At 39.3% G+C, this 27,459-nt stretch overlaps 1 protein-coding gene and 1 long non-coding RNA gene across 2 annotated transcripts in view; one reads left to right on the plus strand and one right to left on the minus strand.

The window, feature by feature from the left end:
* Nucleotides 1-1,410: 1,410 nt before the first annotated feature.
* On the minus strand, nt 1,411-2,406 carry LOC128786620 (uncharacterized). The gene is made up of 2 exons (XR_008430372.1): nt 2,179-2,406; nt 1,411-2,074 (listed from the first exon to the last, which is right to left on the minus strand). It is a non-coding gene; the product is annotated as an uncharacterized LOC128786620 (long non-coding RNA).
* An 89-nt stretch (nt 2,407-2,495) lies between these two features.
* DHX15 (DEAH-box helicase 15) overlaps nt 2,496-27,459 on the plus strand; it is a 45,797-nt gene continuing 20,833 nt past the window's right edge. Inside the window, exons 1-6 of the mRNA XM_053939963.1 lie at nt 2,496-2,653; nt 8,292-8,640; nt 13,351-13,544; nt 14,661-14,820; nt 15,198-15,416; nt 25,869-26,036. Coding sequence (XP_053795938.1) covers nt 2,586-2,653; nt 8,292-8,640; nt 13,351-13,544; nt 14,661-14,820; nt 15,198-15,416; nt 25,869-26,036 — 1,158 coding nt within the window. The 5' untranslated portion in view covers nt 2,496-2,585. The remainder of the gene's footprint in view (nt 2,654-8,291; nt 8,641-13,350; nt 13,545-14,660; nt 14,821-15,197; nt 15,417-25,868; nt 26,037-27,459) is intronic.

Raw genomic sequence — 27,459 nt, forward strand, 5'->3', positions numbered from 1 at the left:
TGGTGCTAAGACCTCAACGAATCACATGTGTAAACTAGGGAAATTGGAGCTCCTATAAAGGAGCTGTGGGAATAAACTCGAGGCTGTTTGTCACAAGGACCATTTGAGTGTGTGTCGTCTCTGTCTCCAAACCGCACTTCCCATCATGCTGCAGTAAGAAACAGAGCATAGAAGACTGGATAGTCAAATGGAAGCTCATACAAATGTGTTCTGTTTCAGTAACCCATGATTTTTACTATTATAAATGGATATAAAAGGCATGGGGGGGGGGGAAATAAAAACCTCTTTCTTAACAAATATCTTTGAAAAGGCAGAAAATATGCTTAAATGTGCCTTATTTTACATATTTCTTTCATCCTTCAGGCTTTTGACGTAATGCTTATCACTTTGCCATTATGTCAATTTGTGCTTACCAGTCTTTTTTTTCTCTTGTCTCATCTTATATTTAGGCAATGATCCTGCAAACACTTACCTACATGCTTAGTTTTCCTACTCCTTCCTTGTTAATCCCTTTGAAGTTAAAAGGATTATTTGCATTAGCAAAATAAGACAAGTGTGTGCTTTCAGGAGGAAGTTCTTATGTTGTAAACCCTTTGGGGTGGGACCAGATCAGTTATTATGCAGTCAGATAGCTCAAAGCACGGTTGTGTGGAGGATGAGTTCAGAAGTTTGTGAAGTTAACAATTGTTAACAGAGTGAACTGGTTTGTGGGATATGCCTAGGGCATAGCATGCAAGCAGTTGTTCACCCCAACTGGCACACAATCTTCTTTCCCTCTTTTCTGCATTCGTTGTTAAGCTGTAGCCTCAGATTTCATACCAGCTGAGACATCTGCTTTTTTCTTACCTCCTAAAGCAGAAAATTCCCTGATATTTGCCATAGGGTAATCTAGAGCAAGACCGTGAGTAGATTTATGCTGGTGTGCACAGGGAGGAGAAATAAAGATCTGAAACAGAGCTGCAGAGTTCTCCACACTCCCATTGTTCACCCTTGCAGCCTTCTCAGAACCTCCCAGCGCTAGCTTTTCACCCCAACTAATGCATGTAATGCTTTTATATTCTTCCCATTCTTCCCACTTTCCAGGGAGACCTAGCCACTATTTTTTTTCTCTCTTAAATGCGTCCTATTCAAGTACTCTATTTCAATGTACACTTGCTTTTGTTTAAGATAGACATAATCTAAAACTCACTTGGAAAGATATGTAGGAAGTCTCCCCTTAGCTGCATTCAGCCAATGAGCTCTGTGTAGACTACCATAGCATAACAAGTATTACTCTGTAGTGTTTATCCTCTGGAAACCACTGACATAGATATTCCAGTGTTTTTTATAGTATAACTTTAGCAATTACTTCCAGCTTCATAGGAAAAGTTCAAACTCCAGTTTACAGAAATATTTATTTTGGTTGATAACTCTAAGCAGACAAATCTTATTTTTATTACACTAATATCTAGAGCTCCAGTAGAGCTGTGTGCGCCATTTTGTTATGTTATCTAAAACTAGGGAGAGAAATGTTCTTCTATCAAAAAAAAAAAAAAATTCTATGGATTTGTCTACATTAAATACTCTAATAACTATATTAAAGTAATTCCAACAAATCTTTGGACCTAGAATCTCTGGACAAAGCCCCACTTGCTGAGCTGGCTGTACTTGTGGAACAGGTCACTGCTGCTAGGTGATGTTTCCTGACTACATTCATGTTGGTTAGCTGAGCCGTTTATGTGAACGCACCCTGACTCCAACAGTCAGGTAGCAGGAGCGAGTGCTCGTTCAAGTAGCTGAGCAAAGGCTGTAACCTCGAGCAGGCCTGTGAAGAGGGCAGGGAGCAGGCATTGGTGAGGCTGCACCTCAAGTACCGTGTGAGGTGCTGGAGTGTGATCAGAGAAGGGCAGAAAGCTTGTGAAAGGTCTAGAAACCATGCCTGATGAGGAACGGCTCAGGGAGCTGGGGCTGTTCTGCCTGGAGAAGAGGAGGCTCAGCGGGAACCTCGTGGCTCCCTACAGGAGGCTGGAGCCAGGTGGGATCTGGTCTCTTCTGCTGTGCCTGCAGCTAGACGGCCAAAGGAAATCGACTCAAGCTGAGACGAGGAAGGTTCAGATTAGATATTTAAAAAAAATCTTCCAGTGTTAGTGTGCTCAGGCGCTGGAATAAGCTGCCCAGGAGGGTGGTGGAATTACCAACCTCAGAGGTGTTGAAGAGGTGTTTGGATCTGGCGGTGGGTGATGTGACTGGGTTACAGTGGCAGTGCTGGCTGGACGGTAGCACTGGCTGATCCCGAGGGTCTTTTCCACCCTGGGTGACGCTGGCATCCCTGGATCCCGTCACGGGGCTTTTCCCGGCACGCCCTCAGCCCGCTCCCCTCGCGCCGCCGGGGCAGCGCGCGCGGCGGGGCGGGGCCGTCGGGCTCGCGCCCAGGGGAGGCTTTGGCCAACGGGCCCGCGCGCCAGCGCCTCGCGCGGTCCCGGCGCTTCCTTCCGGCCGCCATTTTGTCGGCCGTGCCTCGCCGTGCCGCCGCTCGGGGAGGGAGCGCAGAGCGCGCCGCACCCGGACGGACCGACCGCCAGCCAGACCGACCGACCGCCATCGCCATGTCCAAGCGCCATCGCCTCGATCTGGGCGACGATTACAGCTCCAGCAAGAAACGCACCACTGACGGGTGAGGGGCGGCGCGGCCCGCGGCGGGTGGGGGGGGGGGATCGCGGCGGCTCCCGAGCCATCCGCGCCCCATCCCCCTCTCCGGCCGCCCCTCCGGGGCCGGAGTTCCCCGGGGCGCGGGGCGGCCGCCTTGCGAGGCAGGGAGAGGCTGCAGCGACGCCTCCTCGGCCGAGCAGGCCCCAAAGTGTCGCGGCTCCCCGGAGCGCTGGGCCTGGCTCGGAATCGGCCGCCCCGCCGGGGGGGCGGATGGCGGCGGGAGCGGGCGGGAGGGCCTCGTGCGGCGGCGCCGGGAGGGGGAAGGGAGGAAGGCGCCGGCCCGGCCGCCTGGGCAGGGGGGCTGGGCTGGGCGCCCGTGGCAGGGGTGGCGCGCTGCTGGGCCCGCGCCCCCGCGCCACGCTTTGTTTGCCGTTCTTCGCCTTCATATCTATATTCGCCTCTCTCACTCCTTCTCCCCCCTTCCTTTGTATTTGTTTACTTATTCTCTGGCTTGAAAGGTCTGGCAAGCGTGGGCCTAGAGGTGAGCATGAGGTTTGTGCAGCTCGTGTCTGCACTGGTGGGAGCCTTGTTCCTTTGTTAACGTCTTTTCACCCAGTCACCCTCGGTGATGTGCTTGGCTTGAAGTAAGAATCGATGGTGAGGTGGGTTTTGAGTTAGGGGGCAAGGGATTGTTTATTTTTTTTTCTTACTTTTGCGAAGGTTGAAGTTTTAGGACTGTACTGTACACGCTTCAGCATATTTTTGTTGAGGTTAATGTAATTGCAGGAACACAGACAATGCACTGGTGCTGTCCTTAAATTCAGCGTTGCTTTAGAGCTTTCTTTACACATAATCCTTTCCTCTTTAGTTGGGCAGGAGGGGAAGGAAAGGCAGGCAGCTCTTGAAAGTAAATTTCTGAAGTTTCAAGGAGTACAAAGAAATGCAGTGTTTATCTAGTCTGGCCTTCTTTATGGAGCACAGGAGGCTTCTGTGAATTAAACAATTGTTTAAGTCCATCACCGTTGTTTTGGACTATTTAGCTAAGAGAAATCCTTCCGTTCTCAAAGGTTAAATAACTCTAAGTCGAATGTAGCAGTTAATATTCACTGACAAACAGTCTTTGCAAAACTTGCCTTTTTTAAGGTAAGCTTTTACAGCTTCAGTTTTTAGCCCCTAGAGTTTGACTCATTTTTCTCAGCTAAACAAAATAAGCGTTTATTATTCAACTCTTACTTTCTGTCTGTAGGATCATCATAATCACGTTTTTTAAAAATATTGAGCTATTTATTTAGTTAATGCATTTTTGTAAGATTTCCCAGAGATTTAAATAGTTCTTCTGAGTGTACAGAAATGTACATATACAATTTTTCTGCACGTGGAAGCTTTAGTAAAATTATCAAGTGGTTATGTCAAAATGGGGCGTTATTTAAATGTGGTACAACTGTTACAGCTGGCTGTAGTGATAATCACAGGTTAGTATTTCCGTGTTTGTATGTTGGTGGGTTTTATAGTTTTGGTGCAGCTTTATTTGTCATTGTTTTTACTTATCATGAATGTTATTCTGCACTCTTAGTCCTACCATTTTGTATGTACTCCAGTGAGTTCCCACCAGTGTTACACGAGAAGACATTGACCTTCATGGGACTTCAGAGCTGTAGAAATGTTGGTCTTGTGCCCCTTCTTTGTCCCCTCCTCTGCTGGTAAAAGCATGAAATGGTATAGACTGAGAAAAACTCACTGTAAGCATAATTACTGAGCATGATTATTTCTTAGACGACCTGCAATCTTAATTCACGTAGCACGAGTCATACTAATGTTACATGGTTGGTTTATTTTAGAATAGTTTGGTTTTGCAGCTTATGCAAGGCCGTAAGGAGGATGTGTGGAGCCTTGTTAAAAGCGTGTGTGTACCTGTCTTCCTCTGTGCCGAGAGTGCCTTTCTGCAGCGTAGGTGGTTGTGGAGCTGGATTAAGCTGGATGAGCTCCTTGCATGGCTACTACTTCACATTCAGAACAGTAGTGTGTCTTGCATCCAGACTGGACTACGTGACAAAATATGAACGTTACTTCAAGTGAACCTGTCTTTTTTATTTCCTCTTTAATGGAGGCCTGTGTTAGTATGGGTGGCTGTAGACTGCAGCAGTGCCACATGGGCTCTACTTGGCCAACATGTTTGTAATTGTTGGTGTAACCTTAAGCATCTGCATGACATCTGTTTTCTTGCAGACTTGAAGTATTGTCTGTGAAGTAAAAAACATTTTGGAAAAATAGAAATTGTATGGAAGATTTTTCGTTACAATGTTTCTGTGAATTGCATACATACTATTTTAAAATACGTTAATTTCTTTTTAAATATATTTGAGTTGTGTAACATCAGAGTGATATAGTGGGATGTATTATTCAGGCTAATTGTATTTGGTTGATTTCTGTATAGAACAGAAATTCCTTTACTGTATTGCCTTTTTTGCATCAAATACTGCTGTGTTTAGTAATGGGGAGGAATACTAATGATCTCTTAGACTGGCTTAAACTTTCACTGTGATGATCAGTGGTTTACCTTGAGTCCTTTGTTTCCCTTTTTATTTTTATATGATTTCTAATCAAAAAAAGCATGCTTATTTAGTGATTGCCATAGTGCTTTTTTATTCTTATATGTATGTTCATATACGTTATACATGTGTGAATGTGAACGTAAGGAAGTGAAAGCAAATAGCAGACCAGAGTTTTTCACTTAAAAGCAGAGCAAAAAATCCCAGCCCCCTTCTGATCATGAAGGCTGTTATGGATTTCAGGCGCAAGACAAATGTGATTAAATTATTACTTTAGTGTAAGTTTTTGTGTTTGAGTTCTCTTTGTGCAATATTGAAAAAGCAGCTAAAATGTGATAGTTTGTAAGTAAAGAACTGTCAAGCCACATGGTTAGAAAGTTAAGGAAATTAATATGGCAACATAACTGTCATTCCTCTTTCCTTGTTGACCAAAGGAGTGTGTGTCTGCTAAGCTTCAGTAATATTGGGAAACTGGTAAATAGTTTCAGGGAAAGTAAGTGCTGCTGTATAATTTATAAGTGTTAGAGAGTAAGTTTGAAGGCATGTTGTATGTTGTGCTGTTTCTGTGGTAGGATCTGCTTGCCCCTGCTTCTCTTCTGCTTTTTGAAAAATGGAAGAGACTCAACTCCTTTTATTAACACATAAATAGTTTTTACTTCTGAAATGTACATAGAGCTTGGTAGGTTTCCTTTCTGTTTGTACAGTATAAAAGCTGTAAGAGTTCAGTGAAGAGACTGAGAAAAGGGGGATTAATGGCACTTTCCATGATGGATTGTATTTGTAGTCCATTTAATTCACTTTTTGTACATGAGGTTGTATTTTTGTCTGTTTTAAGCCCACACAAGTAGCTACCAGCACAGAAAATAAGTGCTACAAGGGAGTGTTTAGGAGGCCAGATCAGAGATAGTGATCCACGTTAAAATTAATGCAGGTGGGAAGGGTGGTTCCACACAAGGCTGGTGAAATGCTTGTGCTGACACCTGGGAAGGGTAGGCAGCAGTGGGGATCTATTCATTTTAGCACTAGGGCTGCTTCATGGGGGCTGAAGCGTACAGGAAGGTACACTTGATGGTCTGTAGTGCAGAAGCTGCTGACATTATACTGTTTGAGTAAATGGTTTTGGAATAGATTTTGTTGGTGTGGTTTATTTACACTTTACCTGGATACCGGTGAAGGATACAAATCCTTCAGAAACACACATACACAAAAGAATACTCTAAAAAACCAAACCTGCACATTAGCAGTGTGACTTAGTCTACCTTTAGTGAAATCTGTTGCATTTTACCCTGGCTTTACCATTCTTGTATTGCTTTTATACCTTTATTTATTTTTGTCACTGATGTGACTTGTTACCATGCACTTGTATGTCGTGGTACCTCTAGCTGTTTAGAAGGTGAATAGCTCAGCCAAGCCCAGAGCTTTGGTGCTGTCTGATAAATGCTATTCGACTCTTAGACCTTTCTGAGTAGCATAATGGAGTCTGGTTTGTAGGGGTAACTTCCATATGGAGAATATGAACCTATTGGTTTCTGCAGTATCTGCATGGCATTTTGCAGTAGGAAGAGATTTCTAGCTTGTACAATATTTGACTGTGTTAGAAGTAATGTTAAAGCTACAGTACTGAGGGGGGAAAAAAAGGCTGCATACATTACATTCATTTATACAAGAAGAGTAGTGGTGGTTGTTTCCAAAGCACAGCACACTTTGAATCAAAATTTATAGAATCAGTGCTCATATAATCTTGGTTACTGCATCTTCTCTATAGGTCAGAATTTGGTATTATTTCAGTAGTTACATTTGAATGCCAAATGCATGTTTAAAACAAAAAAGCTGTGGAGAGGAGTGTTGGCAAGAGTTTTCTTTGGACATGATCTCTACACATGCCTGAGTGTTGGTGAAGAAGGAGGCGAGGTTTTGTGTTTTGCTTAATATATCGTAGAAATGTTTGTGTGTGCACTTTATAAAGCTGGTTTTGACTTAGTTTGTTGTTTTGCCTTTTTGATGGAATTTCAGTTAATGCACAAAAAGGGACAAAGGTGAGGATATCCTCAGTTTTGCAGGCAAAGATGCCACTATTCTTTTTAACTTGATCTAGTTTAAAATGAAATAGATTGTTTTTGTGAAGCAGAGCTTGTTTCAAAGGCCTGAATTGGGAATTTTTATTAAAAGCATGCAGCTGTAGTTTTTCGGTCAAACTAAGGATTCTTTTCTAAGCGTGTTTGTAGGAAGAGTGGGATTATGGGCAGGAACAAGTACATGGACTTGCAGAATCAAAAAGACTGAGGTCAGAATTTGAGAATATTGTTTTTCTTTTGCACATGCAGTGAATTTTTCTACTTAATATTTGGAACAAATGCAAATACATAAGTGCTGTTCAAGTGTGTGGTATGAGGTGATACTGGAGAAGATACTATACAGCTTGGTAGTGTTGCATTAACAGTTGAACTCCATGATCTTAAGGGTCATTTCCAACCTAGATTATTCTGATTCTATGAACTGTAGTGGCTGGTTTTAAGTCTTAAGTTCCAGACTCAACAACCTGTATATCAAAGTTGATATACAGAATTGTGTGTAAGACTTGAAATAAAAATAAAGCTACCGAGTAATTGTGGAACAATGAAATCAAACTTTCCTTCCATGGCTTGCTTACTGTCTTGAGTTAATTTTTTTGGGGTGGGTATAATTCCTTTGGTAGGTAGGCAAAAACACTATTAAGTGTTCTCTTATTTTTCTGCAGCAGCAAGTGGGGATGGGGAGAGGTGAGACATCTACACTGCACAGCTAATTCTTTATAATCATTAGATAAAGGGAGTTAAAACATTCATCTCTCCACGTGATAGCTTTATTCAGTCTTGGCTGTAATGAGAGGAACTGTTGCAGTGTTTAGGTACAATAAGTGTAGCTATGTCTATCTAATGTTGGGTATACATCATATATACTGTTGTTACCCCTTGATGCTTATCCTTCCAAGGTAGCTGCCTACAAGGCTTTAAACATTTGGTTTGTGTCCGCTTCACACTGGGCACCTTTAGGGTTGCGTTGTATGAAAATTCCTCCTCTGCATTTAAATATTCAAGTGTCTCATTTTCTCCTGTGTCTCTTAACCCATTTTAGGAAAGATCGGGACCGGGACAGGGACCGAGATGACCGTTCGAAAGATCGTGACAGGGATCGTGACAGAGATAGAGATCGCGACAGAGAGAGGGACAAGGAAAAAGATCTGCGACCTACATCCAACTCTACATATTATGCAGCTGCTGGGTTACCAGCTATAAAACCAGCAATGATTCCACACAGTATTAACCCTTTCACAAATCTACCACATACCCCACGATATTATGATATCCTGAAAAAAAGGCTGCAACTTCCTGTCTGGGAATATAAGGAAAGATTTACGGATATTTTGATTAGGCATCAGTCATTTGTGCTGGTTGGAGAGACTGGGTCTGGTAAAACAACACAGGTGAGTTCTTACCTATATGATACTGCATTTTTTTAAAGGTTGTGGTTGTGTGTGAGAAATACATTGTGTAAGAATACTTCACAAACTGTGAGCAAAACTAATATGATAGATGTTATATTTGCTTAATGAGTGCAAAAGATGAGGAGAATTTTACAGCTTCTTCCACTTCAAAAATCCAGTACTGCTTCCAGGCCCCTGGTTCCATTGGGCTTTATAATTGGTAGGTTTCTGTTAGAGGAAGATAGAGCTTTTATGGTGGGACAGAAGTGTACTAAATACACAAACTGAAGTGGTGGTTCCAAATAATTTATTTAGCTGTCTGTGTAGATGGCAGCTACAAAGTATGAACTTGTTCATGTTTTATGAAACTTACTGCTACAGATAAAATGAATTGAAATGTCAGATACAATTCTGACGTCTGATTAGCTTTTGGTGATACTCCAACTTGAGAGGTAGAGTGTTGTGTTTCTTTGGTGCTGAAACTTCTCAGAGGTTGCAGAGATTTTTAGTGCTGCAGTTAAAAATCACTTCTTTTTGGTAGGCTGATGGCTTTAAATGTCTTCTTCAGCACCAAAAGTAGTGATAACAGATGTGCAGATCCTCCTTAAGCCTTAAGAAAAAATTTGAGGACCAGTACAAGGAACACCTGGGTATTTATAGCAGGGCAGACTTGTTCAAAACTTTATCCTCTAGTTTGCTGTTTAAAGTCTGTGTTGAAAACTAATGTAAAACACTTGTTTGTTCTGTAATCTGATAAAATCTAGGCAGAAAATTAAAACAGAAGAACATTTTAGTCTTTATGAAAGGAATTGTAGCTAACTTTACATCTTAGAGACAGTAAATTTTTGGTCATACAATTTTTGGATGTTGAGAAAAAGAGAAGGACATATATTGACGTATATTGAATATGTTTTATAGCTGTGCCTGAAATATCTAAAGTTACAGGACCTTGCTGCGCATTCTAGGAACCGGTGTTATGTTAGCAGGTAGTGTTATGACATTATCTGGATTTTTTACAGTGGTATAAACCAAGACCGGGACTGGTCTTGAAAGGTTTGATTATGTAGTTATTTGGGAGATGCAGTAGCCTGAATATTGTGTTAAAAAATTGTACTTACCTATATGAAAACAAGATTACTTATGTGATCTGAAAATTTGAAGATCTAAAGGTTATGTCAGTGTCATTCCTCAGACATAAAGCTTTTCCTGAGTTATCTTACTACTTTAGCCCTTACTTTCTGAAAGGATTTAAGTAATGTAGCACATCTTTCCTAAAAACTGGATTTAAGCTACCAGAAGCACATAAATTGTCTTGGAAGCTTCCCTGCTTCCTCTTAATTTGCTCTGTGAAGTTGCAGATATGTTCTTAAACAATTGACAGTGTCTCTGTAGGGACATATCACTGAAAATTGTCCTGCTGTCACCTAATGAAAACTTTGTTTTGTATATGGTAGTGTCTTATTGTTTTTGTGGTCAGTTGTGTGCTTAAAACTTGTTTGGGGATGATTATTTTTCTCCTTAAATTCATTGATCAGACCAAGAGAAATACTTTTCTGCAGCTAAGAAATCTTTTAATGCTCAAACTGCAGGTGTACATAAGCTATTAATGTCAGCTTTATACAAATAAAAGCAGGCAACAATTAAAAAATATTATTTCCAAAATTAATATCTTCTTTCATTGTGATAGTAAAAGGCTATACAGTAGTAGATATCTTTTTGATAGTGAGCTGCTGCCTTTCAAGTGTTTTCCCTGGTTATTATTTGCACCTCTCCTATTTAGGCAGGTTGAGAGAGTTGGGATTGCTCATCCTGGAGAAGAGAAGGCTCCAGGGAGGCCTCATTGTGGCCTTTCAGTACCTAAAGAGGACTTAAAAAAACAGAGTGACTTTTTACATGGGCAGATAGTGATAAGACAAGGAGAAATTGCTTTTAACCTGAAAGAGGGGAGATTTAGATTATCTGTTAGAAAATTTTTCACTGTGAGAATGGTAAAATGCTTGACCAGGTTCCTGGAGAAGTTGGGAGTGCCTCATCCCTGCAAGTGTTCAAGGCCAGGTTGGATGGGGCTTGTAGCAGTCTGGTCTGGTGGGTGTCATCCCTGGCCATTGCAGGATGGTTGAAACCAGATGATCTTTAAGATACCTTCCACCTGAAACGATTTTGTGATTCTGTGATTATATGCATGTTTTTCCATCAGTTTTGTAGAGTACCCAGGATTGGAAACGCTTGGCTCAGACAATAGAAAAAACCAGAAGATTAAACTTTTCTCACTTGTTTCACATAGACTTAAACCCCAAAGTACTGAAGAAGTGTACTGGAAGCCAAGACATTAATTTTCAGTTCTTTAGTGTTTGTAGTGGCTTGATTTGTAATTTAAACTTAACCTTCGAAGTTAACTGTTTTTTCTAACCGCACTGGAAACAGGCTCAGTGGTGGAATGGGCGTGCCAGATTTCTCTTAGGAAGGGGTATTTAATGACTGTAATTGCAGCGTTCATTCTCTTTTAAATCTGGGATCGTATGTGGTTCTGTTATAATAGTTTCACTTTGTTTGGTAAAGAGAATGGTAGAGTGGCATGTCCTTTGTGTATTAATGTAACATGAGTGATGCCACTTCTTCAGGAAGGCTTCTTGGCGAAGTTCAGGAGCAAGGTGATGTGGAGTATAGCTAAATGCTTGTCCTTTAGTGTGCAGGAGAACTGCTACAGGTTCTCAAATAATGAATATTCAGAGAATTCTACTATGTATCTTTTAACTGAGGAAGTTTTCAGGAAGTTGGAGAGGCTCAAAAAAGCCAGAAAGGGCAGTGCTCTTCGGTCTCCTGCTATGCAGTTCTTAAAATGATGAAGTTCCTTTGACTTTGAAGTAGTCTTAAACAGCCCTTAGTCCATTTATCCTTGATCTTAGAGGCCAATGGATGTATGTGTAGTCACTACCTCCTCATGTTTATGGAAGTCATACTTGAAAATCTCTCTTACTTGAGAAAGTCCTTGAGATTAAATGGTACTAACTAAAGCCATTCCTCCTGCTTTTGATAGTGATAGAATGACCTTTTTTATAAGGAAAGTCAGGGATTTTGATGATGGCATAGGGTTTTTTTCTGTCAGTGGGATTAACTTTAGGCTAGGTTTCATAATAACCAAATGAGAATATATTCCCAGATATGACTGAAGTAAAAAAATGCAGTATGGCACAGTCTTTTCCCAAGTATAAGTATGTGTTTGAAAGCTGGACAGGAAAAGTCTTCGGGTGGTTGTCTATATCAGCTTAGCACAGGGAAGTCTGTGGACCCCTTTTCTTTCATTTGACACCGGTGCTGCAAATTTTGTTGTTTACTGGAAAATCACTTTTAAATTGGTTTTATTTCATGCTGCAGTGGCCTGACAGACCTGCTGATTTGAAATTTATTTCAGGACTTGCTCTAAGTCAAAAAGCTTCACCTAATACTCACATATACTGATACACTTAGTTGAGCTGTTACTAGTGACTTAGTAAAGCAGAGGAGGCATGTATATGTTACAGGATTGGGCTTTGTGTTGCTGCTGTTAGTGTTCAAGAACTGCTATTAGTTCTAGTTTTGAATAGGATTTTCAGAAATGTGAATTCTTCACAGCAGTCTAATAGGCTCCTGTCATATTTTGATTCTGTTTGCTTTATTGTTCCTATATTTATAGTGGAAGTATATTCTTCATTTAAAAAATGCTTTAGACTACACTGATCTGTATCTGGTAATGTCTTACTGTTTACTTATGTCCATTTTGCTATGAAAATATAATAATGAAGAACTGACATTTTCCTGGTTTAAATTCTGCTGCTTTCTCTCTTATTCCTCGTTGGAATGCCATGTATAAAGGGTATGTTTTCTTTTCCTCTTCGTGCTTTTAAGAATACTTGGAAAGTACTAAGAACAAGTGGGTTTTTTGGTCTGTAGGCTTGGAACTATTTCAGCCTGGAGATGTCTCCTCATAAAGTGTCACACTGAGAACATGTTGAGAATAATCTATCTCCATCAAACTGTTACTGACCATAGGAATTCTGAATAAAACTTATTTTGGATGATTCTTCCTGTTTCCGTATTCCTAATAGGAACAGAAAACTACTGACTGGCAAATAAAACGAGTGCTAACACAGGAAGGAAAGCATAGGGGTTTTATATGTTGTTCTTGAAATTTCTGAAGAACACTATTAATAAACCTAATGAACATAATTATCTGTTCATTTTATTTGTTGCACTTCTTGGCTAAGACAATTCTTTATTACTAAAATAATTATTTTTGCTTAAACATATTAATAAATATTACCTTTTCGAGACACAAAATACATTTTACTTACTGTAAAATTTTAACTGTGCTACTGATCTCAAATTTTGTGTGTTAGCTCCAGTTTTGGTTACTCCTGGAGCATTTTGGCTGCTGCTAAGTACCTGTAAAAGGTATTGATCTAAAGTGGGTAAAATGTACCATGAACCTATGTATTTCCTTGATAATTTCAAAGATGGTTATCTTCATGCTTAACAAGATTGTGCTTTATTTAGTGGCAGTGGATCCAACTAACTAGTCTATCTCTAGTCTAGTCTGTTCTCCTTTGGCTATTTTTGTGTGTGCAGTTGACATCTCTGTGGAATTCTAACTGACTTTGGATTCAGTACAAAGGTTAGAGATTCCGTGTGACTGTTTGAAGTGTGTTTATCACTGAATTTTATCCTTGGCAGATCCCTCAATGGTGTGTTGACTACATGCGCTCGTTACCTGGCCCGAAGAGGGGAGTCGCGTGTACCCAGCCCCGGCGAGTGGCCGCAATGAGCGTGGCGCAGCGCGTTGCTGATGAGATGGATGTCATGCTGGGCCAGGAGGTTGGGTACTCCATTCGGTTTGAAGATTGCAGTAGTGCAAAAACCATTTTGAAGTAAGTATTGTAGCTGTCAGGTAAATGTATAACAGCATACTTGGAGGTAGGGGAACCACAGGGTTATGAAGGGTGAGAGCAAAGTTATGAAAGGAGTAATTAGGGAGTGACTCTGTGGATTGGTGCTTTTGTGTCTGAGTGGGGAAGAGTCAAGGGAGCTGTAGCATGAGCTGAGAGAAGTGTGAGGTATGAGGCATGAATAGAGTTGGAAATGATTCATTCCTCCTAAAGAAGACACTGCACCCTATAGAAATTAATTTTAAATGATCCAGAAAGAAGGAGGTGACCTGAATAAGTATTTTATTATTAAGGCACTATTCATAATAAAGCACTTCAATATGCAGTTTCTCTTTGTTGTACATTCAGCTGATGTTTTACGTGTGGGGTCTTCTACTCAGGGTACTTCTGGTGAAGTTCAGTACATTATTTCAGTAAAGAGAACTTCCCAAATATTCAAAACTGGCCTATGCCTGGCTCTGGGACACATAGTCAGGAGTGTTGTACTTGTCATCTGTTATAGATTCCTGTGCGGCCAGGAAACAGGTGCATTTAATACATCATTTGCAAATTGCATTCAGAATGCTCAGTTAAAAACACCACAGTGTGGTTCAAGGATCAATGCTTTTCTATCAAAAGATGGCTTCTCTTTGGTCTTACAAGTAGTTGAAGGACTGAGCATAAAGTTAATATGGAAAAAGAAATGTAATAGTAGCAGAAAAGCAAGAAGTGAACAGATGATCTGCAGACAGAAAAGGAGAACAATTGCAGAAACAGTGTATCTTGGATTTTAGAGGGTGTTTTCCCTTCTCTTGAGCTTAGGTGTGGAAGTCTGCCAATAATACTCTACAAACTATTGTAAATGTTACTAAACCTTGTTTCCCTCACTCCCGTTTGTTTTTTTAAGCTTTCTCCCCCCCCATAAGATTCCACTTATATTCTATTTCTATTTGAAAACTCAAAATGAGCATGTCACAGTGTTGGAAGTAGTTTGCTGGTGTTACTACATTTAAAAAGTTGATTAAAAGCTTAGTTCGAGCAACGTAGTGAATATGGAAGAGGATTCTGTATCAAGCCTAATAAGCAGAATGTGAGTTGGAATTGTTTCTGTTTGTTCAGGTATATGACTGATGGTATGTTACTTCGTGAAGCAATGAATGATCCTTTGCTGGAGCGCTATGGTGTTATAATTCTTGATGAGGCCCATGAGAGAACACTGGCTACGGATATCTTGATGGGAGTTTTGAAGGAAGTTGTAAGACAAAGATCTGATCTGAAGGTCAGTAATGATGAAGCTCAACAGCATCACAGCAGTTCAACAGCAGTCATAATGGATAAAGTATCTCTGTCCTTACCATTAGCTGATTTTTATAATTGTTTTTTGATCTGTGATAATGTATACTGGAAGGTTAACCCTAGGAAATTCTGAATGTGTTTTGTATTGAGGAAGCTCCTAGAAACAATACAATTGTAGCTTAACCTTATGTATTTGACTTGGAATTTTTTTGAACCTTTATAAACAAGGGTGATGTATTCAGGTAATAAAAGTATTCTTATATCACAGTCAGCAATTTACTTTCTTAAAATCACATGTTGCATGCATAACATGTCACAAGTTATAAATGTTGAGTAACTTTTTGTCCTCCGAATCTACAGGTTATAGTTATGAGTGCTACTTTAGATGCTGGCAAGTTTCAGATCTATTTTGATAATTGTCCTCTTCTAACTATCCCGGGTCGTACCCATCCTGTGGAGATATTCTATACTCCAGAACCGGAAAGGGACTACCTTGAGGCTGCCATTCGAACAGTGATACAAATTCATATGTGTGAAGAAGAAGAAGGAGATCTCTTACTCTTTCTTACTGGACAAGAGGTACTTTCTTCTGTTTTCTATTAATTGTTCCGTACAGAAATTGCTTCGAGTGACTTCTGTAGACTAAAACAGTTTCCTTTTTTAGTTTATTATTTGGATGACCTGAGGTTTACCTGCCATACACTTTAGGTCCTTCAACATTGTACATATCTGTAATGTGAATGGTGTGCAAGGCTTTTCTAAAATGAAAATTCTCATCAACTCAAGTACTTCAAAAACAGAAAGCCAGAGAATGAACCCAAGGTTTGTACTGATGGGAACTCCAAAGATCTGGGTACCTGAGAGTATCCTTGGTTTTTATTCAAAAGATGTGCACAACTGTACATATATTGTACAACTTGTCTGAAGAATAACCATTTGGTTCTGCTGTTTAGCTATCAGTAGTAGCTTTAATAACAATGTTCAGGTTTTTTTTTATCAATAACTTGGAGTGTTAGGCTGTAGACTTTATGTACCATAAGTTCAAGGAGTTAGGTCTCAGAAATGGACTCTGTGCCATGCCAAAGAGGATTGTATACAAGCACTTAAACTAAACTGCATCGGGAAATGAGGATTTTCTGGAAATTTTAAATACTTTACTTGAAATAACCTGGGGTGTTTTTTTTCGTGCTGGTCTTTCTTTGAAGCTCTTTGAGTGTCCATATTGGTAAACTGAGATGGAGACGAGGTTAAAAACCTGTAGACATTTTGAAAGTTTGCTGGATTCAGTCAACCTAAATGTGTTTTTCATAGGGAAAGAAGTGCAGCTAGGAAAAATATTTTTCAACTCATTCTTCTTTCAGTTACTACTCTTGAAATAGTACCTGACAAGGGATGTGGAACAATTCAGTGTCTTTCTTCTAAGCAAACACAACCTTAACTATGCCGGGGGGGGGGGGGGTTGTGGTACAAGTAACTTGTGATGCTAAAGGGTACCCTGGTTTCTTGAGTAGACTTTCCAGCCATAAAGATGTGTTTTCTAAGACATTTGATTAAAGTGTCTTCTGGCAGGTCACCTCCCTTAAAAAACCAAAGCAATGACTGTCACTATAAAAGCAAATACTCTTTTACATTTGTCCTTCTTTGATTGGAGTATTGCTGTAAGTTAAAATACAGGTAGGAAGAAATACTTTCAGTGATAGTGGCTTTGAAACCTACGTGCTTGGTTTTAGTTTGTAGTTCAGACTAGCTGGGCACTTAAATGTGTGAACTAGTGAAACAGCTGTTGCAGAAGGGTGAAAATTGGTGGCAAGGGAAAGGAACACTGCTGTCCTGCTGTTTCAGCAGAATTTATTTTTCTAGCAAGATGCTAAATCAGGCTGGTCTTCAACCTTTCACAAAGCACAAATATATGGCCTTCTGATTTATGAATTATGTGCTTGCTGCATGAGGTGCTATGTATTACTCTAAATAACCTGTTGCAACAATCACTGCAGGGCATGGGATGAGTGTCTTCTTTGGCAAATGGCTCTAGACTCCAGACCTGCCAGTGCTGCAGATGTACTCTCTTCTTTTGTATGAACAGGTTATTTGATTTTCACTGGGTTGATTTGCAGGACGTAATGTATTATAAGGAAATTCTGAATAAAATTCTGCACACAGTACACAGTCATAGTGTATTGATATAATGAAGCATAAAAACTTCTAACACTGTGTTACTGACTCATTTTAAAACACATGTTGGTAAGCTAGCATCCTCTGCTCTGGAGTCTAGAATTGTCCAGTCCATGTGTAAGTTGATGGTACTACCCAGGGGCATTGGAGTTGACTCTGTCTGGGCCTAGTCTTAGTTTGGGTGGTTAGCATGAAATTCAAGTCTGGTTTAGCTTCTGTAGAGAAGCCTAGAAATACTTTAACCCTTTTGATGAATGACGTTTTGAGGCCTCTGTTGAGCATCATAATTGAGTCTCTGTGTGTATCACTGTTGAATCTAAAGTGGTGTGACCTACTGTAGTCTCAAGAATGGGAAAATGTGCTCTAGGTACCATTACCACTATATGCTTCAGGTTCATTAGGCTTAGTAACTAGGCTAAAATCGATGTATGCTAGGCAGAAATGCTTTGTAGTTCTTTTAGATTCTTCAAAACAGTATGAACAGGTGCAAGATTATTTGTTTTTCTTGCCAGAAAGGTGGGTATGCAAAGCTAAATGAAATTACAGAAAAGGAACATGCTTTAGCTGAAATGGTACAAATGTGACTTGTTGGGAGTTTAAGAGGCTGAAAATGAGGTGTAATTGCAGTGGCCTGTGGTAGAATGGAGTTCTTTATTGGCTACTGTCTTCTTATCCAAAAGATTTTGAAGTAATTTCGTATGGGAATTAAGATGGATAGCAGTTAATTAGTACAGATTAGTTAAGACATAGAGAAGATGATGAACCTTGGAGATAGCAAGGAAGATTCTGTGTTGTCATGCCCAGAAAATTAAAAGAAGCTTAAATGTGTTTGGAAATGAAAGGAATCTTAATTGTATTAGCATGCTACTGGATGATGATAAAATTGTTGTTAATGGTGTAGAAATACGTGTTCAGTAAAAATTTCCTTCCTGAATCCTGAAAGGAGCAAAAGTATATGATTACATTGTATGAACTGCTTTTAAGTCGATTAATAACAAAAGAGGATGTTTAAAAGCAAAATTTAGTAGGAGTGAACATTTTGAAACAGGACTCCTCCTACAAGCTTTGTAAGGAGGAAAGCTTATTTGTTGATTTTTTTAAAACAAACAACCCCCCTGGTATATAAAGAAAATTCAGAACACAGTGTTCATGTTTAATGCCAGTGTTCAAAAATGTATAACCTGGTGTATTGGGTTTGCATGGCCAAGCTTTGGTAGCAGGGTGACTTCTTTGAGGAGCCGCTAGAAGCTTTATCCATGTCCAGCAGAGTCAACCCCTGGCAGCTCCAAAGATGGATGTGCCACTGATCAAGGCTGAGCCAATGGTGGTAATGTCTCTGTGATAACATGTTTAGGAAGGAAAAAAAAAAAAATACAAAATTATTGAGCAGTTGTAATTGCAGCCAGAGAAGAGCAGGGTTGAGAACATGTGAGAGGAACAACTCTGTAGACACCAAGGTCAGTGTGGGAGAAGGGGGAGAAGGTGCTCTGAGATCTATGAGGATGCAGAATCCACCTGCAGCTCATGGAAGACACCCATGCTGGAGCAGGTGTCTTCCATGATGCCTGACAGGAAGCTGTGACCATGTCGAGGGCCCATGGAAAGCAGAGCCCCCTCTGGAGCAGTCGGTCCTTGGTCACTCACCCTGTGGGAGAGTGACCCATGCTGCAGCAGCTTGCAGAGATCTGTTACTCTTGAGATGGACTTGTGTCAGAGAAGTTCTTGGAGATCTGTCTCCCGTGGGGGGGATCTCATGCTGGAGCAGGAGAAGGGCTCCTCTTCCTGAGAAGCAAGAGAAATAACTTGTGATGAACTGACCATAACCCCAGTTCCCTTTCTCCCTGTGCTGCTGGGTAGGAGGTAGAGCTGGGAAGGAGGGAATGATGGAGGAGGGGGGGAAGGTGTTGTTTTGAGGGTTGTATTTTACTTCTTATTACCATGCTCTGATTTTGTTAGTAATAAATTCAGTTAATATCTCTAATCTGAGCCTGTTCTGCCTGTGGTGGTATTTGCTGAGTGACCTCTCTCTGTCTTTATCTCAGCTCATGAACACTTATATTTTCTCTCCCCTGTCCAGCTGCAGAGGGGAATGATAGAGAGGCTTGGGTGGGTGTCTGGCTTCCAGCCAGCATCAACTCACTCCACCTGGACAGCTGTAAACGAGGTTGCCTGTCATCAGTTACCAGCAAAATTGGAAACTGAGAGGGATTTTGTTTCACAAGGGAAAAGCATAATTACATTTCAGTCAACATGTCTTTCTTAGACAATAGGTTGTCAAACTTGTTCTCAGTCTTTGGGATTACAGAGTTGGTAGTCTAGTTGTGTAGATACACATTTGTTAAGCTTGCAGATCTGAGAGGCAAATTGTTTATTTCCTACTGGAGTTCTTCTAAAACGGTATTAGATTTTACACTCCATTAAGATCAGTAACCCGAGAGTAGGTGTAACATACTTAGAGATGAAACTTGTGGGGTGGGAAAGACAGAAATAATGACACAGCAACTGTATAGGTCTGTCTTATATGTTCTGGTAACATGGGCATATACAAATACCAGTTGTATTCTCTGTCACCCTTTTTTTTATAAAGTCAAATGCATTGTTACATGTTTATGAGGAAGTATCTAAGCTGCATCTGGAGATGTGAAGTACAGATCAGGAGTGTTGCTGATTGTAGATAAATCTACTTAAAATTGTTGCTGTGAAGTTTAGTATTCTAAAAAAGCTTAAAGTGATACTGGTAAAACTGGTGGTTTAGAAAAGAGTTACAAAACAATTTTGATGTTTTGATAGAAAGTTTGGTAAATGAGGGTTTATTTTAAAGGCATCATATTTTCATCACTGTGAGACTGGTTGAACTTTGGAATTGAAAGAAAACAGACTTATGTGCTAATTTAAGTAAAAATTGACAACTCTTTTGGTGTCAGTGGTAGTGGTTGGGTGAGGTTAAGAGGAAGTCTGTACTGAGAGTGAACACAAGTTGTCCTGTTTAAATTCAGATAGGAAGTATTTAGGGAGATGGGCAGCATGAACAGCATGATAAGTGCAGTAATACTAATTTTGTTCAAATGCTAAAAGGAGGAAGGTTTTTTGCTCTTCATTCAAAATGTTGTCAGTATTTAATATTATAAATTAATCAGGTCAAAGAGATCCTGAATATGGGAATTATGCCAAGGCAAATTCAATTTTGACTTGACAGAGCAATTTTAGTTATGGTCAAGTGTTGACTTTCTCCATGTATTACTTTTTTTGTCTCTGCACAATTTTGCAGTTTTGTTTCACTCAGTTTGTGTTCAAAGGCCTGAAGTGGTGCAGCTCTTGGAGCTGGTTCTTTTTACTGCAGTTTTGTCATTTTAGCTTGTAGCAGTCTACTTTCATTTCCAGAGGAAGAAAGGGGAGTTATGGAAGTTCCATGCAGACTTTAAAGACAAAGACTGTATTTCTAGAAAGGTTCATGTCATCAAAGCCAGATGTGACTAGCTTTGCCCTACATGTGATGGAACTCAGAAGGGGACGGGTTAAGATGTCTGCCAAATATTTCTAGTTTGCAAAGTACTTTTTATTTATTCATTTGTTTCCTTTGCCCCATACTCATTTTCACAAGGTGAAATTGCCTTACAGGTTTTCAGTGTTAGTTTCCTTTGGGGTTTAAGTTACGCCTAATTGATGTATTCAAGATGTAGCTAGCCATGTATCCAGGATGAAGCTAAATCTAACTGTATAGTGTAGCAGCTGATCTTCTGTAGATACATCTGTCATCTCCTGTTTAGAAGAGTTTAAAGTATGTTCTAACTGGAGCAGTCTTGGAAGTTTTGCTCATCTGTGAGATTCTTCGAGTGTACCAAATAAAGGGTCAGCTGAAGAAAGGGATTCTGCAATAATGTTCCCAAGGGCCATGTTTACAAAATTGTTGAACTCTATTTTGCATGCCAAGTGCTCAAATTGTCCCATTGAAGGTGCTTAAATGACATCAGTAGTCACCATCTTTCTGTAGAGCGGGTTTTTGTAAAGCTGAGATAGAGCTTTGACCTTAGGATTGAGTGGCGCCTCGCCAGCAAATTCACTGGCTGTTGGCATAGACCACTCTGGCCTGTGAGTTAGAGTGGATGCTGGCAATGGAATTACTTTGGCTTAGGGTAATTTATGGTCCATCATTCAGTAACTGCTGTTTAGTGTCAGTGTAATTTCACTGTACCTTCTCCATGGCAGCACGGGTGAGTCTTGCACACAAACAGAAGGTAAGGATGGCTAGATTTGCAAGAGCAGCGTAACTCAGTAACTTGAGGCCACAAATATTTCAAAGTAGTCGGAAATGCTGAGGGGACTCAGTTTGTTCAGCCTTGGGAAAAGAAGGCTCAGGGTGAGTCTCATCATCATGAACCAGTATTTAAAGTGTGGCTACGACATACATGGAGATTCCCTTTTTACAAGGACCCACATGAAAAGATGAGGGGTAATGGATAAAAGTTAATCCTGATGAGATTGTGGTTAGAGACCAGAGGAAAATTCTTCACAATGGAAATAATCAACCATTGGAATAAACTCCCAGGGGAAATGGTGGGTTCCACAACATCGGACATGTAGGATTCAGCTGGACAAGGTTTTGGGCTGTCTTGCCTAGACTGTGTTTCTGACAAGAAAGGTTGGATTAGATGATCCTAGAGGTTCTCTCCAACCACTTGTTCTGTGATTCTGTGAACTGCATTGCTGCTTGTTTCTTTTGATGTTTGTGGGTTTTGATTTTTTTTTTTTTTTTTGCCTGCCATTGACTAGAACTTATAATGGAACTAGTAAGAATCATGTATTTTTGCAGCACAAACTTGTTTCTTAAAGACATGGTGCACTAACTCAATAAGATGTGCAACTGGTCCTGTAATATTTTTTCTGTTGTTCATGGTCTTCAGTGTGAGCACCCTACTTTTAACTGCAAAAATGCTATCAGGAAGAGAAATGGAAGGGAATTTCTACTGAGCATTCAGCTTGAACATGTAATAAAGACTTCATTTTCAACAGCAGAAAAAAGTAATCTGTATGATAGGCAAAATCAGTCTCTTGTGTGATTAATTTTATACAGCTCCTTTTAGATGAACTGCTAATAATACATTCAAATCCTTAGTTTTTGATGCAGAGCTAGGATATGTTAGATATTGAAGTAGTGAGAGGATACAGAGCAATGGAAATGTGTTATTGGAGGCAGCTGATAAGGTATTGGCTTGTGGTTCAATTACTTCCAAGTTTCTCTTTGCTATGTGTTTTGACACAGAGCCTGAGGAACCAGGAACTGGCACAGACAGTCTTTAAAAGTCATACCTAGAAGATTTTTAGTAATAAGGCTTTTGTAAGTTATATATTTTTTAAGGGGAAAAAAGTGAGTATTGCTGAATATTACTTAGTAATACTTTGTCCAGGACATGAACAAAGTCCTGTTCATGCTTTCAGTCTGGTAAGTATTTACTAGTATGCATCAAAGATGGTGGAGGCATGAAGATTTAAGCATTAGTCCTACTCTGTGGTACTCTTGAAGTTAAGCCACGGGAAAACTTACGGTCCTCTTGGTTTCAGTCCTGGCATTCTGAAGAGTTCAGGACTCATTTGTTTTGTTGACAGGCTTCATATGCAAAAGTTTGCTTCTGGGCTGGTGGACCTTGGCCTTTTTAGTAGACCTTTTCTAGCTGCTCAGAAAAAACAGCTTCAGTGAGAGGAATAAAAGTTAGTGAATCCAGGTGGCTTTATGTTTTTTTTTTTTTAGGCACTAGCCATTAGGCTGCCTTTTCTTTGGAAAAGTGGCTCAAGATGGAGTAAAATTCTTGTCAGATTCAGAAGGCATAAAGTAACCTACTTACTGTTCTGTGAAAATATCGATGGCTGCACTACTGTTACTGATAAATTGAATGGAAACTGTGCACCCTGGTCTTGCTTTGTTTTCTAAACGATACAATGCTAAGTATTCATTCCCGTACAGACTTAGGTGTTGCACAAATGGAAGTCAATGTTAAAATCCTGAAGCTTTCTGGGGTCTTAGAATTTCTTAGTAAAACTTAAAACTGCTGAATTAAATTCACCTAATTTGACAGATATTCTAAATATTGCCTGTTGCCCACCAGCTATTTAAAAACAAAGCAGCCTGCTCAGGTTTTTGTCTAGAATCAGTCTTAATCACACCAATTTGTTGGAAGGAACACCGTTTCAATTAGCTTAAATTTGATTTAATAACAATAATCTTGATAAAATTATTTTCCAGATTGCAGCTTTTTTTTTTCTTTTTTAAGCTATTTTTACTTATCTGTAAGTTCAAAATAAAAACTGTTTACTGTCATTTGGATGTTGAGGTGACTTCGTTTTTCCTGGTTGAAAAATATTCACCACCCCATTACCTTATTGATCACTAGTATATATAAAAAGAATAAATTCTCTTTATGGATTGTAGTTGTTTTGGAAGCTTTTCCAAGGAAAATCACTTAAGGGGCTGATGGTGTGGAAGAATGTTGAGGACTCCATGTTAATGTTCAGAGTGTAGTATTGAGGGGTTCTTAACTGCTGCTTGATTCTAGTTTCCATAATGTTGCAGTTTAACTGTAACTATTGCCTGTGTAAATTTATTTTGATGGGATCAAGAGGAAGTTTCTGGAAGCTTTAAAGTACTTGAGATTACTGTCTGGGACAAGTCTGATTACTGGGTTTTGTGAAGTACCGATGTGTTGTGACACTTGCAGCTTGAGAAAAATGAGTGAATGCTAGTGTAATTGTTCCTCTTTTTGTGGCCTGCTTGTTTTTTACCTTTTGGTAGTCACCTTTTTTTAGCATGAGTGCATCAAATGGACAGGTTCATTGAATATTATTTTACTGAGAAGTATTTTTCAAGTGCTAGTCCTAAGAAGTCTTGTTTGTGAAGAACTAGGATCAATCTAGTAACTTCAGCATTGCTGAAGTCTCATGCTTTTTTTGTATGTTAGGCCTGTTTTCCAACTATGAAGCAGGTCCTTGTGCTGATGCACAGGGGCATCATGGGTCTGTGTGGGTCCTTTTATCCTGTGTCTGGTCCTACTTCCTATACCACCTTACCCACTATCTCAAGTACTCAGTGTGGTAGCTTTGAGTTTTTCAGACATAATCCAAATACAATCCAAGTTCACTCTACCTTCTTGTTGTTCTGCCTGAGAAGAAGTGTCTTTTGTGCAGATTGTTGCAATCTTTATTCCAGGAAGGGGTTTTATAATGAATTTATTTGGAGTATATAGTGTGCAAATATTTAAAAGTGTATGGTTTGTATCTTTTTAAGAAGCCTTTCGTACTTGAATAAAGTGAGATGATTGAATTAGACTTCCGGGATCTTTAAAGGATTAAAGATAGGATTGTGCCTTCAACTATATGGGTCATATTTCTGGATTTAGGTAACTTCATGTGATGCAAACAAATCTTGAGCACTCAAAGGTGTATCCATAACACTTTAAAACTGTTATTACTACACATAATCCTTCTGTCTTGTGTATTTGGGGGATACAATTTTGGTCATCATCTCAGTGTGGTTGTGCATACAGTTAGAATCATAGAATATCCTGAATTGGATATGCCAATGCTTATCCAGTGCTGAACTGGCTTTTGCCATGCTTACATTAATTGTATACACTGATCAATACAGAACAAGTATTGTCTGTGCTTCTTTAAAACATACTCAGCATTTGTGCTGAGAATTCAAATGTCTCTTTAAAAAGAAGTGAATGACCCAAATTTGGTGTAGATTTACCTGAATTTATGATTTCTAAAAGGGAGACTGCTTTTGCCTTTCAAATCACAGTTTAAAGCTGTCATTTTACGGAGCCTTTAGATTACCAATTCTGTATATTTGCTTTAGGGTCTAAAGTATTACTTCAGCTTCAGGCTAGTCAGTGTGGTAAGGGAGGTCTCCCCTCTTAGAGAATGTTGTAGTAAATTTTTTTGCTTTTGCCTACTGCTGTTTTTTTGTCATGACTTTATTCTCCCCTCAGTGGTTCAGATGGAAGATCCATAGTTGGTCAGTGTGTCTCTTAGTTACACTAGTGAAGGCTCTGTTGTGATTTTTATGTTAAAGATAATGAATGGTGTTACTCATTAACCTAAATTTCTGTGCAATGTAATTTTCCTTAGACCTTGTCATAACTATTGGTCACCTAGCTGGCTTAAATGTAGTAGTTTAAAAATGAAATGAACTTAGGACAGTTGGGCTGTGGTGAACTGTTTTCTATGGTAAGCAGACAATAGGTTAGAAAATACTATGGTAGAAAAAAGCATAAAACATCTTTCATCTTCAGAGTATTTCACTGACTTTTCTTAAGCTTAAATGAAATTTCAGTTAATTTTGAAGTAAGATCTGAAGCCCGGGATTGAGAGGTTTGGTTTTGAGTATCCATGTTTATACTGTAAAGGTGTTTGTTCTCATTAGGTACAATGAAGCAAATCTTCCATATAATTGCATTAGTGATACGTGACATTAAAGCTTAATTGGCTTGTTTAAAATATCTTGCACATCAGTTTCCTTCAGATTGTGAAAATTGAAAAGGTCATGAGTGCAGTTTAATATTCCAGGGTGAGAGATTTCAATTTTAGTACAATTTGTAGAGATTTAATTAGGAAACATGACTAAAAGAAAAAGGATGTTGAATGCAAATTACGCTGTTCATTAGAGTATAGAAGCTGAAACATCTTGAAGTATTGTGGAAATTTGATTGCAGATTCGGTAAGCACCATGATTGATTTCTTATTTTTTAAACTAGAAGTTATTGTGATTGTTCTTCAGGGTGTATACTTAATCTAATTGTCATAAGCGCTCTAAGTATGCTTCCTTTTTCATGGAGTTCTCTTCTAACCAGTATTCTTGTTTTGCAGGAGATTGATGAAGCTTGCAAGAGGATAAAACGTGAAATTGATGACTTAGGTCCTGAAGTTGGTGACATAAAAATCATTCCGTTGTATTCCACCCTTCCTCCACAGCAACAGCAAAGAATATTTGAACCTCCCCCACCGAAAAAACAAAATGGAGCAATAGGAAGAAAGGTAAATACTAAGCTGTGTTAGTGTTCTGTTCTGTAAGTAGCTACTTATAGTTGCATGGGCCACGAAATATGACTTTCAGCTCCTTTAAATATATTTCGACAGCAACAAGTACAAGGGGGTTTTTTATGAAGCCTTAAAAATGCAGTATTTTATCACATTAGAATTTTTAGGTAACTTGAAATTTGTCTCTCAGTACAAATCAAAGTTCTGTCATCCATCTGTATAGGGCTAGGATGTTGTGGTAACAGTTTGGTTTGACTGAATGGAAATGGCATTCATTTAAGTTTCTTATGTGAAAAATAATTTATGTGGAGGATGGGATTTTTTTTCCTTAAATAATTATTTTGAGAGGTGCTTTTCCCCCTTTTTTTCTTGAGACAATTTGGGCTATCTCTTAGGGGTAGATTGCCAGGCAGGTTTTATCTGTTTCTTAAGGTTTATGAGAAGGTGCAAGTTAAAACAAGTATGTTGAAGTTTAAGGTTTATTTTTGAAGTAATAAATGAGGAATTGAGGTTTTTATTAGACAAAATTGATTGAGACGCTGAAAAACTTGATATGGCACGGTGAATGTTCTTCATAAAATGATTATGTCAGTGCTCCAGTAATCCACAGTAGAAGCTATATGTTTTTTTAGAAAGGAGTCATATTAAAGCTTCCTAAAACTAAACTCCTGCTCTGCAGAACTGGCAGTCACAAAGCTAAGATTTTGAAGGTCAAAGCTGAATCATACTATGTGCTCTAGGCAGGGTTTGTTCCTTGATTATTTTTGGTTTTGTGCAGTACAGTGCATGTATAATACTAGTGACAACTTTCTAGTGTTCTGGAAGAATAAATCACTTATTAAATTTAGTGAAATGATCTTCTTTTCCTGCAGAAGTTGATTGCAGAAAGCATTCAGTCTGAAATCATGAAACGAATGCTGCAACAAAATTGTATTTGCAAATGACTTAAATGAATGGAATTGCTTTTAAGTAATAAGTGATAGCTATGTATTTAATTAAATTTTCACTCATGTTTAAAACTATGCCCTTCAGAATAGTCAGGTTTTGGTTTTCTGCATAAGAGGATAACAAGTGCAGAGTGTAGTTTTTGTTATGTTGAAATGACAGAGCCAGTACCAGTCTCTGAGAGGAAGACACTCTTGGTGTAGCAGCTGTTTTACTACAGGAAACGTTGCTATGCCCAAAAGATGCCTGATATAGGGCAAAGCAGACACAGCATGTAGGCAACAGACTTAGACCTATGAAGTTACTTTTCCTCTTTGGCTGAAATATTCGGGCTTCCATGTTTTACTTTTTATTTTCATAACAAATCTGTGAGTGAAAGTGCATCTGTGTTGCAATTTTTTAAAATGTTGGTTTAGTTTTAGTTAGTCTTAGTGATCAAGGTATGTAAAGTAAAACTGTGGTGCTGTGCCTGTCT

This window comes from Vidua chalybeata, chromosome 4, assembly GCF_026979565.1.
Source record: "Vidua chalybeata isolate OUT-0048 chromosome 4, bVidCha1 merged haplotype, whole genome shotgun sequence".
NCBI lineage: Eukaryota > Metazoa > Chordata > Aves > Passeriformes > Viduidae > Vidua > Vidua chalybeata.